Source organism: Anabas testudineus, chromosome 3 (assembly GCF_900324465.2).
Source record: "Anabas testudineus chromosome 3, fAnaTes1.2, whole genome shotgun sequence".
Taxonomy (NCBI): Eukaryota; Metazoa; Chordata; class Actinopteri; order Anabantiformes; family Anabantidae; genus Anabas; species Anabas testudineus.
The window spans coordinates 21,961,840-21,975,336 of record NC_046612.1 but is presented as its reverse complement, the minus strand read 5'-3'; the positions used below and the strand labels follow the sequence as shown (position 1 = coordinate 21,975,336).

The 13,497-nt window shown below is 42.1% G+C and overlaps 1 protein-coding gene across 2 annotated transcripts in view; it reads left to right on the top strand.

Moving 5' to 3' along the window:
- igf1rb (insulin-like growth factor 1b receptor) overlaps window positions 1–12,981 on the top strand; it is a 46,727-nt gene extending 33,746 nt beyond the window's left edge. Inside the window, exons 7-21 of one of the 2 annotated variants that reach the window (XM_026378174.1) lie at window positions 40–166; window positions 646–881; window positions 1,580–1,747; window positions 1,830–2,037; window positions 3,131–3,438; window positions 3,607–3,740; window positions 3,882–4,041; window positions 4,177–4,276; window positions 4,745–4,815; window positions 4,919–5,148; window positions 5,290–5,397; window positions 5,626–5,785; window positions 5,970–6,099; window positions 6,223–6,357; window positions 7,789–12,981. In XM_026378174.1, coding sequence (XP_026233959.1) covers window positions 40–166; window positions 646–881; window positions 1,580–1,747; window positions 1,830–2,037; window positions 3,131–3,438; window positions 3,607–3,740; window positions 3,882–4,041; window positions 4,177–4,276; window positions 4,745–4,815; window positions 4,919–5,148; window positions 5,290–5,397; window positions 5,626–5,785; window positions 5,970–6,099; window positions 6,223–6,357; window positions 7,789–8,314 — 2,801 coding nt within the window. In that variant the 3' untranslated portion in view covers window positions 8,315–12,981. Of the gene's footprint in view, window positions 1–39; window positions 167–645; window positions 882–1,579; window positions 1,748–1,829; window positions 2,038–3,130; window positions 3,439–3,606; window positions 3,741–3,881; window positions 4,042–4,176; window positions 4,277–4,744; window positions 4,816–4,918; window positions 5,149–5,289; window positions 5,398–5,622; window positions 5,786–5,969; window positions 6,100–6,222; window positions 6,358–7,788 lie in introns of both variants that reach the window. The other variant, XM_026378173.1, reaches the window with a different exon arrangement.
- Window positions 12,982–13,497: the final 516 nt, after the last annotated feature.

Below are 13,497 nucleotides of genomic sequence, written 5' to 3'. Positions count from 1 at the left end.
GTACTTTGGTTTTAACTCTTTGCTCTTACTCCCTCCCAGGTGAAAGCACCATCCTGAAATTTAAGTCCAACAGCACCAGCAGTACAAGGATCAAACTGACCTGGCAACGCTACCGACCTCCAGACTACAGAGACCTCATCAGCTTTATCGTCTACTACAAGGAGGCGTAGGTTTTACAAGCGCCCCCACTCATTAGCTGCTTCCTCTACTAAGCTTAGTAGTGCTGATTGTAGCACCGATAGGAATTTAAACTTGATCCCTTTAGCTTATCAACTTGTTTCAAAGGTGAAAGTCCATGATACACTAAAACCTTACTAGGAGGTTGATTACCAGGATGCTGAACAACCAAGTAACATTAGAAATTAGAAATTAGAAACCAGCTTTTTATTTACATTTAGAGCAAGTGTTAAAAGCATTTGAAGAAAATTATGTAAGAATTAATGTTTAAAATCAAACAAATAAAAAAGACGCAGAAAGCACAAAGTATGACAGGTTTGTTATAATCATTCATTTCACCAGTCTCCTCATTACATATGGACGTTGTCACATGTGCATAATAGCATGTGTGTATGAATTACTTGAAGTGATTGAACCAAAGGATTAATGATTTATTTCTAAACTCTGGCAACGCTCCTCTTCTTTCAGACCGTATCAGAACATCACAGAGTTTGAGGGGCAGGACGGCTGTGGCTCCAACAGCTGGAATATGGTGGACGTGGAGCTCAGGCCCGACAAGGACTCAGACCCTGGAGTTCTACTGTCTGGCCTGAAGCCCTGGACGCAGTACGCTATCTTTGTCAAAGCCATCACACTCATGGTGGAGGACAAACATATACCGAGTGCTAAGAGCAAGGTGGTCTACATTCGCACGAGCCCTTCAGGTAAACATGATCATTTTGTATGTTAATGTCTGTCAGTCTGGATACTGACAGCAGAGAAACAACACGTTACTGTGAGCCTAGAAAGACTGCTATTGATAAAGAGGTGTTAAAAGAGTAAAACTTTGTTTAACCAAGCCTCCATCAAATAGCCAAAAGAGACTAAATAGTAGTGGCTTTAGTACAGTAGGTGAAGACATGACCACAGCAGACCGTAAAGAAAAAGCAATCAGTAAATCAGTGCAGGAGGGTGGAAACTCCCAGATGTCAGATTTCACTTCTTCCTCTGTAATATTAAGAACACGCTTATTGACAGGTACTGTTCTGTTCACATTTGTACTTGTTACTGCAGATAGACGCAGGATTGTTTCATGATGACATTTCTGGTTTTAATCCAAACATATTGTAAGGAGATGGAGAGGAAATAAACACAGCTGCAACTCAAAGAGCTGGAGAAAAACGGATTTACAAAAACTATAATACAATTAGATGAAATGAAAGACCGCTTTAAACAAATCCAGCTGCACTGCAAAGACATAGCAGTGCTGTGATGTCAGTGAAGCACATCTGCACTGACTCTGCAGCACAGCCTGAAGGAGAGATGTTACCCAAAAGTTCTTAGAAATAAAGTTCATGAAGCAGCCACATAGTGATCGGCATCTCCGATCAGAATAATCGCAACTTTTATCTTGCTCTCTCAGCTCCCTCCATGCCTCAAGATGTGCGCGCCTACTCCAACTCTTCTACACAGTTGGTCGTGCGTTGGTCGCCTCCTGTCTCACCAAATGGAAACCAGACTTACTACTTAGTCAGATGGCAGCAACAAGCCGAAGACAGGGAGCTGTACCAGCACAACTACTGCTCTAAAGGTACGTACACACACACGCACAAACCTCCACACTCGCCACAGATGCTAGTTGTTTACTGCACATCCTCTTCTCCCTTCTGCAGAGCTGAAGATTCCCATAAGGATTGCTGCCATAGGTGTGGGAGACCCGGAAGAGGATACCAAACCCACTAAGCCAGATCCTGAGGGGGCAGATAAAGGCCCTTGTTGCCCGTGCCCCAAGTCAGTGGAGGATCTGGAAGCTGAAGCTGCTGATGCCTCCTACCGGAAAGTCTTTGAGAACTTCCTGCACAACTCGATCTTTACACCGAGGTAGGCTCAGAACGAGAATACAGTTCTCACTGTTCTCTAATTTATCACTAAATTATGATCCCGCTTCTGTCTGGTTTAAAGAGCCTGCCTGCTGCCTTTCACTTTAGACGTCTGCATCACATTATCTGTCTTTGTCTCCGCACACACATGCACATTTTGGTGCAGTTGATTATTAGTTCTCAGGATGTTTTGCAGATGCAGAAGAAAATAAATGACTGTACTTAGTTCTTCAAGATAAACAACATTTGTCATCACATTTACTGCATTTTTTCCTTTTGGCTTACAGTACCTCAGACCACAACTGTGTGTGTGATCCATGCATGTCACTTTGTAAAATTAAACTGTCTGAACTCTTCGCATGTGATGGTAACTTACACACCAGAGGCTTTGCCACATTTGGTAGAACTGTCAACAACTAGAGACGGGAAGTACTTCTTATGTGCCCTTTAAAAGTGCAAATGATTAAAGGTAAAAAGTTAAAGCCCTTGAAAAAATGTAACCTTTATACATGGCAAAGCTTTGTGTTTACTGAGGTACAAAAGAACTGCACCTCCTCTTCCATGTAATCAAAGCATGAAATTAAAGACAGCCGAACAAGGTCACATATTGGCATATATCCTATATTTTGCCCATGAAAGTTCGGTTGCAACAGAACCGTTCGGTAATTGTATTTAGAATATGTTTCATTGCAGCTGCTGAAATTAAAGCCTAATGTCAGTGAAAACAAGCAAATCAGTCATAGACTGAAAATTGAGCAAGGAAAGGATTTCAAGCAGCTCTGGCATCAACATGGAAAATGCTGAGGAGCAAACAATCACCAACACACCACGCAGGTCTCAGAAACAGAACTTCTTGTGCTCCTTCCACATTTATACGAAAAATGAATCTGAACTCATTAATCATGTCTGTATTAATGTTACTATTTCATTTCACTGTCTCTAGTTTGTTTGAGCGTTTTAAATAAGTCAATGCGTTCATGTAAATTAACGTGTCATGGAATAGGAATGGGTAGCAGCTGCTAGTATTTGACTGTACTGTAGAACAAACTCAGAAAACTGTCTTGACTCTAACTTTCTCTTCCTCTCTTTTCCAGGCCACCAGATCGGCGCCGTAGAGATCTGTTTGGCGTCGCCAACTCCACGCACTCCCGCCGCAACCGCGTGAACACCAACAGCAGCACTGTCCCTCCTCTCCAGGCCACTGGCAGCAACAGCAGCGCAACTGGCCTAGAGCCGGTGGTCAGGGAGTTTGAGTTCATGGAGCAATCGGTGACTGAGCGCGAGCTCCAGATCACCGGCCTGCAGCCGTTCACAGTTTACCGCATCGACATTCACGCCTGCAATCGGCAGGTTCAGCGCTGCAGCGCAGCAGAGTTTGTTTTCTCCAGAACCAAGCCAGCAGGTGAGAGGAGAAATGATCATCTTACAAGTGCGAATAAAAGTTGTAGTGTCAGAACTGTTTTATGATGGATAGTGCAGTCTTTTGTCAGCCACAAGATCATCTGAAGGTTTTGTTGATTTCCTCATTATGTGGCCAACATGGTAACTCCTTCTCTCTGTGATTCTTCAGAAAAGGCTGATGACATCCCAGGTCAAGTGACCTGGGAGGGCCATGAGGACTGGGTGTTTCTGCGCTGGCCAGAGCCTCCACACCCCAACGGTCTCATCCTTATGTATGAGATCAAGTTCAAACTGGCCGCTGAGGTAGGAGCTAGAAATTGACCTTGAATACAGATTTCTTTATCTATTGGGTTTCTGACACTGAAAGTCCCTTTTGCTTTTGAGTTTCGATATTTAAAATTATGTCCTATAATACGACTTGGCTTTCTTTCCTTCACGTGTCAGAGTGAGAAGCACGAGTGTGTCTCTGGTCAGATGTACCATGACCAGCGTGGCGTTCGGCTCTCCAACCTGAGTCCAGGAAACTACTCGGTCAGAGTGAGAGCCACGTCACTGGCTGGCAACGGCTCTTGGACACGCGGTCTGGATCTTTACGTGCCTGAACGTAAGACGCCCACTCTATTGCATCATCAGAGCGCTTTACTCCTCTGTATCTGTACACTGTGAAATTCCTGAACTTGTTGGTGATTTTCTCTCGCAACTGCAACAAACCCAGTCATGAATGTTTTTCACTCCACAGGCTATGAAAACGCCCTGTACGCTATGATCTTTGTTCCTGTCTTCGTTGTCCTCTTCATCTGCCTTCTGATTGCGATGCTGGTGGTCCTCAACAGGAAAAGGTGTGAGTCAGTGATCAAGTGTACTGTAGTTACTAACTACCTATAAATGTAATCAAAATTACATATGCAGTTGTATAGAAAACATAAAAGATACAGAATGACGTGACAAACACAAAATAGTCGTCATGGTAGTAGAGACAGACTATCGTGTACCTGCAGAGAATATGCTTTGATGCCTTTTTCTTCGCTAGAATAAATGTTTGAACAACTTGGGTCATATTATGATCCATATCTCATAACCCTCTCAAACTGAAATAAAGTGCTGCTGCCAGTTAACACCAGCAGGCTGAGTGAATGTGTTTCACTTTTCCAGTGCTCTTTGGAAGCTAAAACTGCTCCGTGTGTTATCAAATACAAAGCCAATTCTAGCCAAATACATCTGAGAGAGTTTGTGTGGGGTGCGTGTATAGGAACTGTATGGCTGCGTTTTTATGTGTCTGTAAACACTATTGCTTTTGCTTTGGTCAGAAACAGCGACCGGCTTGGTAATGGAGTCCTTTATGCCTCGGTCAACCCCGAGTACTTCAGCGCTGCAGAAAGTAAGTTACGCAGTGCACTCTTTTGTTGAGATAACTGAAACATAATTGTACATAGGTACAAAGATCTGCATTAATATACACTTATTGCTACTTTTTTGTGCAGTGTATGTTCCAGATGAATGGGAGGTGGCACGGGAGAAAATCTCCCTGAGTCGTGAGCTCGGCCAGGGGTCGTTCGGCATGGTTTACGAGGGCTTGGCAAAGGGCGTAGTCAAGGATGAACCAGAGACGCGTGTCGCCATCAAGACAGTCAACGAGTCTGCCAGCATGAGGGAGAGAATAGAGTTTCTCAATGAAGCCTCCGTGATGAAGGAGTTCAACTGTCACCACGTGGTACATGAACACACACACACATTACCGTAAAGATAATTGTGATGGGCTTAAAAGAGATGAGCAAATATGAGCATGAGAGAAGGGGATGTGACGTGCAGCAAGCGTCTCCCAGCAAAAATCAAGCTTTGGATGTTGTTGCAGGTTCGACTCCTGGGAGTGGTCTCTCAGGGCCAGCCCACCTTGGTCATCATGGAGCTGATGACACGAGGAGACCTGAAGAGTTACTTGCGCTCCCTGCGGCCTAAAGAGGTACTGTCCTGTTACTGTAGGCGGCTGCTGATTCAGTTTAGACATCATCAGGTGCAATGAGTTGTAATGTGTTTCACAGTGCAAGCACAACTTTTCACCTATTGATTTCTAGATTACTGATGGACTTAACGGCTGTGTGTCTGTGTCTGTTAATTGATGTTCATCAGGAGCTCATTTTTCATGTAGAACTTACTCTTGTGTCCCGTTTGGTCTTTCCGTCTCCAGCAGCAGTGGTCAAGCCTGTCTCTTCCTCCCCTGAAGAAGATGCTTCAGATGGCCGGACAGATCGCTGACGGCATGGCTTACCTCAACTCCAACAAGTTTGTCCACAGAGATTTGGCAGCCAGGAACTGCATGGTGGCTGAGGACTTCACTGTCAAGATAGGAGGTAAAGCATTGCTGCAAGTTTATGAAGTGCTTATTCTAAACAGCTTTCTGATAAGTTGCACCATTACTGTGAGTTTGTTGAATGTATGGTTGACGAGCATTGTGGCTGACTCGGGTAGCGTGTCTATAACATGCGTCAATGATTCACTTCCTTCCGGTCTGTGTGTGTGTGTGTGTGTGCGTAGATTTTGGCATGACCAGAGACATCTATGAGACCGATTACTACCGCAAAGGTGGTAAGGGCTTGCTCCCTGTCCGCTGGATGTCACCAGAGTCTCTGAAGGATGGAGTCTTTACTACAAACTCTGACGTCTGGTAAGGAGGAGCTCACGACATTAACAAGCACATACCTACTGTGTTCACTGCACAGTCTTGTGGTCATAGTTGTGATAATGGAAGACACGCTTCTTTACCTCCTCCATCTGTCCCTTTGTGTAGGTCATTTGGGGTTGTACTATGGGAGATTTCCACTCTGGCAGAGCAGCCCTACCAGGGTCTTTCGAACGAGCAGGTGCTCCGCTTTGTCATGGAGGGAGGGCTGTTGGAGAAACCACAGAACTGCCCTGACATGCTGTAAGAGACAAACACACACTTGCACTATTCCACAGAGTCGCACATCAGCAGACTGCCAGCAACAATGTGCTCTCATCCTCTCCTCTGCCTGTTTGCCATGCCTTCTTGTACTTGGCTAGTTAAATCCTAAGTGACTACTGTTCACTGCCTGCCCTTCAGCCTGCGGTCACTGGGATTTCCACACCACAGTGCTGATTGCATTCACAGCCCTCCTGTGTGCTCCATGATGTGTTTGTTTGTTGGTATGAAACGAGCCAAATATAAATCCACATCAAACGAGTGTGGCAGAGACATTTGGTCTCAAAACACGGAGGATCCATCAGATGGTGAAGTCATACGAACAACAACTGTGAAGCCACCGGGTTTGACAACAAGGAATGTCAACGCCTTACTACTAAATCAAGTCAACATATTTCAAACCTGTCCATAAAAGCAGTTCACTAGTAATTTGTAGTAGTATGCTGTTATTCAATAAAACAAAATAGTATAATCTTTATATATTTATTCATTCATAAATAATTATTTGTCCTTATCATCGTTATTATTATTATTATTATTATTATTATTATTATTATTATTATTATTATTATTATTATTATTATCATCATCATCATCATCAATCTGGACTTCGAGGTTCAAATCTAGGTTTAAACATTTCTTGGCTGCTAAAACTGTTTTGCTTTCTACGGCTTCTGTGAATGTCTTCACACGGGAAGTGACTGCAAGACAGTCAGCGTGTACAGCTCTCACTGTACCGTCTTCCATAACTCGGAGGACATTTCAGCTGTCCATATAACCTAAATTTGAATTAGTCTCTTTCAAAGTTTCAGTCTGTTTAAGACAAACATCGCTTTCTAAACTATTCTTTAAAAATAAATACATTTATAGTTTGTTTTATGATTTTTTTAAGTAATTTCTTATAAGTGGTTTCTTTACTTTCCAGTTCAGAAGAATCATTATTTTCACAGTAAGGAGTAGCGGTGCTATCAGACGCTGTGATTTCATTGTATCCACTTTTTTTTCCTTTCAGTTTTCTTTCATTTGAAATGGTTTAATTTCAGTCACAGGAATCATTTGCTACAGTTTATGTGAGGTAGGTTCCCATCTTGGAATGTCAGGCCTGTTCGCCAGATCCGGGCTCGATGCAGAGTTCCTGTGCCAGCTGCTGGACTTTAATGAAAGCAGCAGCCGTCTTCCTAATCACCGCCCTGTCCTGTGTTTCATGAACGTCTTGTTTATAAAGCTCTGGCCAGGGCAGCAATTAGAAAGACGTTTGCTTACTGTTTTAGCAACAGAAAGCAAACATGTGGCAAAAGTAAATATTAGAAGACAGTGTTCCTCTAGAGTTGTTGCTACAGGAGGACTTGTTGCTGGGGACTGAGCTAACCCGTGTGTGTGTGTGTGTGTGTGTGTGTGTTTATGTGTGTGCAGGTTTGAGCTGATGCGAATGTGTTGGCAGTACAATCCTAAGATGCGTCCATCATTTGTGGAGATCATCAGCAGCATAAAGGATGAGCTGGACCCATCTTTCAAAGAGGTCAGTTTTTTCTACAGCGCTGATAACAAGCCTGCCGATGCCCCGCAGCTCCACCTGGAAAAGATGGACAGCACTGATGACATTCATCTGGATCCGCCTTCTTCCACACAGCCACAGCAAACCCCTGTCTCCCAACAGACCCCACCCTCCCCGGGCCCAGAGGCCCCACCTGCCCCGTCGCTAGCCTCCAGCTCCCCATCCTCTTCCTGTACGTCGACCGCTGCCATGGACAAGCAGCCCTCTGGCCAACAGGCAGCCAATGGGCTGTCAGGGCCAGGTCTTGCAACAGGATCGGGGCTCGGAACAGGCACAGGCGTCACAATGCGGCCATCACTGGAGGAATTGCCGCCATACGCACACATGAATGGAGGTCGCAAAAATGAACGTGCCATGCCCCTCCCACAGTCCTCTGCCTGCTGATGGTGCAGAGACACCCACCAGACTGCAAACCCTGCCACCTGCTGCTCTGCAGAACCTGATGTCACAATGAGTGGGATCTTTTTTTATTATTATTATTATTATTATTATTATTATTATTGATGACATACAGTGAAGCCACACCCACCAGCTGGGTGTGGTGATTCAGTGAGGAGCAAAGACTGTCAAAGAGAACTTGTTCATTAGTCCATGTTCTGCTGTAAGTCCACATACTTTTTTTTTCTTTTTTCATACTATTCTAGTTTTGGTTTCTACCAGCTGGCTGTCAGATGTGACACTGCCTTTGCTGTTGAGTGGGAAGAGCAAGAAAAAAAAAACAGAAGTAATTTTGGGGAGATCTCTGTCTCTCTCTCTCTTTATGGCTGAACTTATTTTATAAATTGTTTGTTACTTTTTATATGTATTTCCAAATGGGGAAAAATGTGTAGGCCTTTATACATGACTGGTGTTGTGGTTGGTTTTTGGGTGGGCATTATGGTGAAACTGTTAAGCATATCTAAAGAAGAAGAAGCACTTCAGAAAGATCAGAGTCTCCGGCGGCTGCAGGCTGCACACTTGGTGTCAGCATAATACCGGGTCAACAGCCAGTCTGCTAAAATAAACAGCCAGAGGGAGAACGATCGAATCTGCCAAATCTGTTGCCAAATTTTTACTTATTGAATTCTGTTTTCTGCAGTTTTCCATCGCTCCAGATTGAAAATGGAACCAAAAAAGCCCTTTGATCCTCCACCACACTGTTCTTTAAATTTGTGATTGAAGGGAGTTTAACGTCCCTCTACAGTCCTAACCCACTCTTCTATTGCTGTTTGATATCGACAGCTACTTTTACTCTATCAGACTGACACTGTAGATGCTTGGGTTACATAAATTTCTCGTCACAAAGTGTTGTTCCGTTACGGTTCAACCATCAGATCCAGTCAATAAAGAAGCAAAAACGAAAACCTCAAAGCGAGGACTGCGGAGGGAAGAGCATGAAGAAGAAAATACGAACACTAGATCTGTGGCGCCTCTCAGTCGGCGTTTGTTCCGAGTCCGGAGGTGTCCTTGTTGTATACAAACAGGTATTTTTTTAGACTAGTCATTAGTCTCCAACATTTGCAACATCTCTATGTGGGCAGAGCATTTCATGTACACACCTGTTGTTTATGTCACTTTTCTAACTTTTCTACTGTTGGAGACATTCATCCTGTACAGAAAGAAGCTGCTATTCCTTGTTTCTCTTGTGGTTGTAATATAGTTAATATCTATATATAAAAAGAGAAGAAACCGCTTCAGGTTGGATCTAAGAAGGTTTCCACTACAGTCCATTCTTTTAAAGCTTATAATAGTGTAAAATGTATCTGAGCTGGTTTTGTTTCTGCGTTTGCGTAAAAAGGTACGACATTTTGCCTTGTGTTTTGGAACACCGGTAACTTCCCCTCCCGTCTGACTAGAGGACAGTGATGGTGCCAGTGGCCATTGATGTTCTCGTCTTCTTTAGGGACACCTCAACCTCTGTCCCCCCCCCCCAGGGTTTGGACTTAAAATCCTCAACCCAGTATCGTATTCGGAGGTCAAGCGTCACTGCTGAGCCCCAACTAAATCTCAGGTCAAAGAGAAAGTTAAATCCTTTTCTACTTTCCCTTTTTTGTGCTGACATACATTTGTTCTGGTGTGTGTCTAATTGTATGTCCCTCTGACTTTATTGTTGCATTTTTTTTTCCTCCTTTCTTTTTTTCAGTACATAAGAGCAGTGTTTCTTACAACATTATGAATCCAGAATGGGGTTTTACAGTTTTAATGAGTCCTTGCACTTTTTATATGGAGGCCCAGTGCTGACAAAATGTAGTGGCTGATGAGGTCAAGTCAAAAATAATACTGAAAATTAAAATGTCACTTACACACAATCAGTGGATAAAATCAACTTAATCACATAATTTATTTGAGTCTTCTCTAAATATTCTATTAGCTTAAATAAATATTTTAGGAATGATTGGTATTAAGCTTTATAATTATAATCTACCTAACAGCATTATTTATTGATAAACTATTAGTTTGTGTGGTGTAATACCCTCTTTCTCACATTTTGTCAGTCTCTGGCTTCCATATATTTGTGTTGTGTAATAACACTGGGTTCAAGGTACAAAGTAGAATGCAAATAGTTTAGTTTTTTTGTTTTGTTTTTTAATTTAGGAGTGAGTCTTAACATCATTTTCTAAAGACTACATACGGAAACATGTCTCCATAATTTCACTTTCTGCTAAGCGACTTCTCTCTTAAATCAAGGGTGGTTTTCTGTAAGCTGCTGGAGTAATCCACATTATTTATCTTTAAGTTTTATTTATTTTTGTTTTTCCGACATATCGACGTGTTTGTAGAGTAAGTAAAATTGGGTTGAAAGGTAAGTGAAATGATCTAAAAGCACTAAGGGACTATTTAAATGCTTTAGGAAATAATTGGAAGGTCTAAAAACATTTCAGACCTGAGGATGACTTTAAAGGATTTAGAAGAGGAAAATATTATGGGACAGCCCTTCTCTTCTCCCTTCTTCTTTTTTTTTTTTTTTTCAAACTAAAGTGTAAATTCACATTTAGTTGCAGAACATTAACAATCCAGTGATGAACATCTAGACACGTAACAGACTGCTCTACGAAGGTTTACTGAAGAAACACATCAAACTAAAGTATGAAGAGTATGATCAGACACGACCATATGGAATAGATTTTAAATGCCCATGCACCTCAAAATGTTGCATTTGGATCCCAGATGTTTCCCTGTTATTTATGGGTTGTTTATTTTTGTTTTATTTAGTTTTTTGTAAATCACTGTATGAATTCCCCACAATTTTTTTCCCCCTTTGGACATTTTGATGTAGTTTCACTATTTTAGGGGGAGGTTTTGTTGTTAATCCTTCAACCATCCATCTACCTCACTGTTTTATTATTTTTATTATTTCTCAGTCTGTGTATGTGAACAGCAAAGCGAACATTTAATCTCTGTTTTCCAGCTGTTACGATGATCTTACTGAGTGCTGTTAATATGGCCAAATTCAAACCACAAACCAAACCATCCTGGGAGAGGAGGGGGACGTAGAAACATGATGACCAAAAGGGAACGCCAGCTTTACGTGGATAAATGTTTGTCGCTGTTCTGCAGATAATCAGCAAATCATTGTGGAGTGGTTTATTTCCTCAATGATGTGTGAGGAGCTGTTAGGGCCATAGAAGAAGGAAGGAAGAGCAGTTCTGCTGTGACAGGCTGTGGTGTGTTTATCTCTTGTTAAAACCTCATGACCTCCACCTTTCCCTTCTCCACCAAACCTACAGCCTGCGTTCCAGCTGTGGTTTGTGCCTCTCATGCATTGCTGTTATATTGGAGTCACTGTCATAGATTTATTTATTTATCCTTTTGAGTAATTGCCTGCCTGGTGGTTTTTGGAAACATTTCCCATTCTTCTTTTGGCAACAATGAAATCATCATCAGTGTAAGCCATTTGCAGCGTTTCTCTGCCTGTATTTCCCATGCAGGTAGCCAGAACATGTCTCTTTTGCTCCTTTTACACAGATGTAATTCAGTGCAGTCTCACATAAGTATAGCCAGGCATAACTGATGATTCTGTGCTTTTGTGTTCTGGCTATCTCCTTTTGTTTGGATTAGGAAGCAGTGGAGCCACTTCTGACACATGTATGCTGCAATCGCAGTACTTTTTATTTTCATCCAGGTGGTTGGAGGAGTCTTTGATGTTTCTAGAAATGCCTCCAGTGATAAAAATAAAATAAAAAGACAGATGCTTAGCTCTGTGGCTAGAATGTAATACTAGCTGCCACGTTAGAGTGGGGGGGGGGATGCAAAACAAAGTGTGTTTCTGTCCTCCCCCAAACCATTAATAACTTGTTCAATATCGTCGGTAACAGTTCATTATGTGACAGGTTAATATGCATTCCTACACACTCACATGGGCTTTAATGTCCACTGGAAGCTGTTTCTTTCCTGTTGTTAATAAGTCAAGCGAAGTCATGTGGAGCACCGGGTAGGAGGAAGCCCTTCGTGTGCAGACAACACCTGGTTTCATTTAGGCAGTTTGAATGGGACCTGAGAGCTAGCTAATGATCTGGACTGGTTGCTATGGAAACGCCTCTGGTTACTGAGGTGATTTTATTTCCTCTTGATGCAGTGGTTGACGAAATACTGAGGTTCTTCGCTGGCATTACAGGACTCGATCATAAAGCCAGTAAAAAGCATCCTAGCTGTACTTGGGTTCTGGTCCTCCTCCTACTTTGTACCAACATGAGGTCAGGATGGCTTTTCAGTGTTTGTGGTCTGATGTTTGCCTCATTTTTTTTTTACCACTGTAACACTTCACAGAGCGGACATGAAATCAAACATTTCTTTTTTTCTGTTTTGTTACGTTAATGGCCAATTTGTTACCAAGTTTTTTGATGTGTATAAATTATTCGTAGCCTTCCGACTCTTTTGTTTCTATATTGGAATGATCTGTTAAGACTGAGGTTTCATTTTGACTTTCTTTTGTACATGCCGTTTTCCTGTTATCAATATATTCTGACTACTGGGAGAAATGATTGGCTGAAGGAAAAGAGAATGTCTGATTCTTTTTTTTTTTTTTTTTCTTTTCTACACAAGATTTAAGGTGAATAAAATGTATGCAAACCGTTTCACTGCTCGTCTATGTCAGAAAGTCACTCTATTAGTTGATAGATATTTCCAGAAACCAAATTTGGTTTTTATTATTGATTTTCCACTTAAGTAGAAGGAAAAAAAAAACCTGACATTAAAGCATGTTTATGATTTAGTAGTTAATTGAGTGTAGATAAGGCCCACTGCAATTGCCATTATGGAGAGAAAAATGATAGTGACACTTGCAAATGCAGTAAGTATCACTCAAACTTTGTTACTCGAAGTGGAACTGTAAAGTGATTGTTGAAATTTGAAATCTTGCCAAGGCCTTAAATGACATCAACAAGGATGAGCACTGGGACTGTCAAAGAAATTCTTACTAGCACAGTACTGAAGCTGATTACTTAGTGACACCTCAGTGACCTTGACGGTGTTAACATACCCACAGACATCAAATACTCTGTGTGGGACTCCCAGCAAGTGATACAGAATTTCCTTATTTTCAATGTAGTCATCTTTTGCTTTGATGACAGCTTTGCACACTCTTGTCA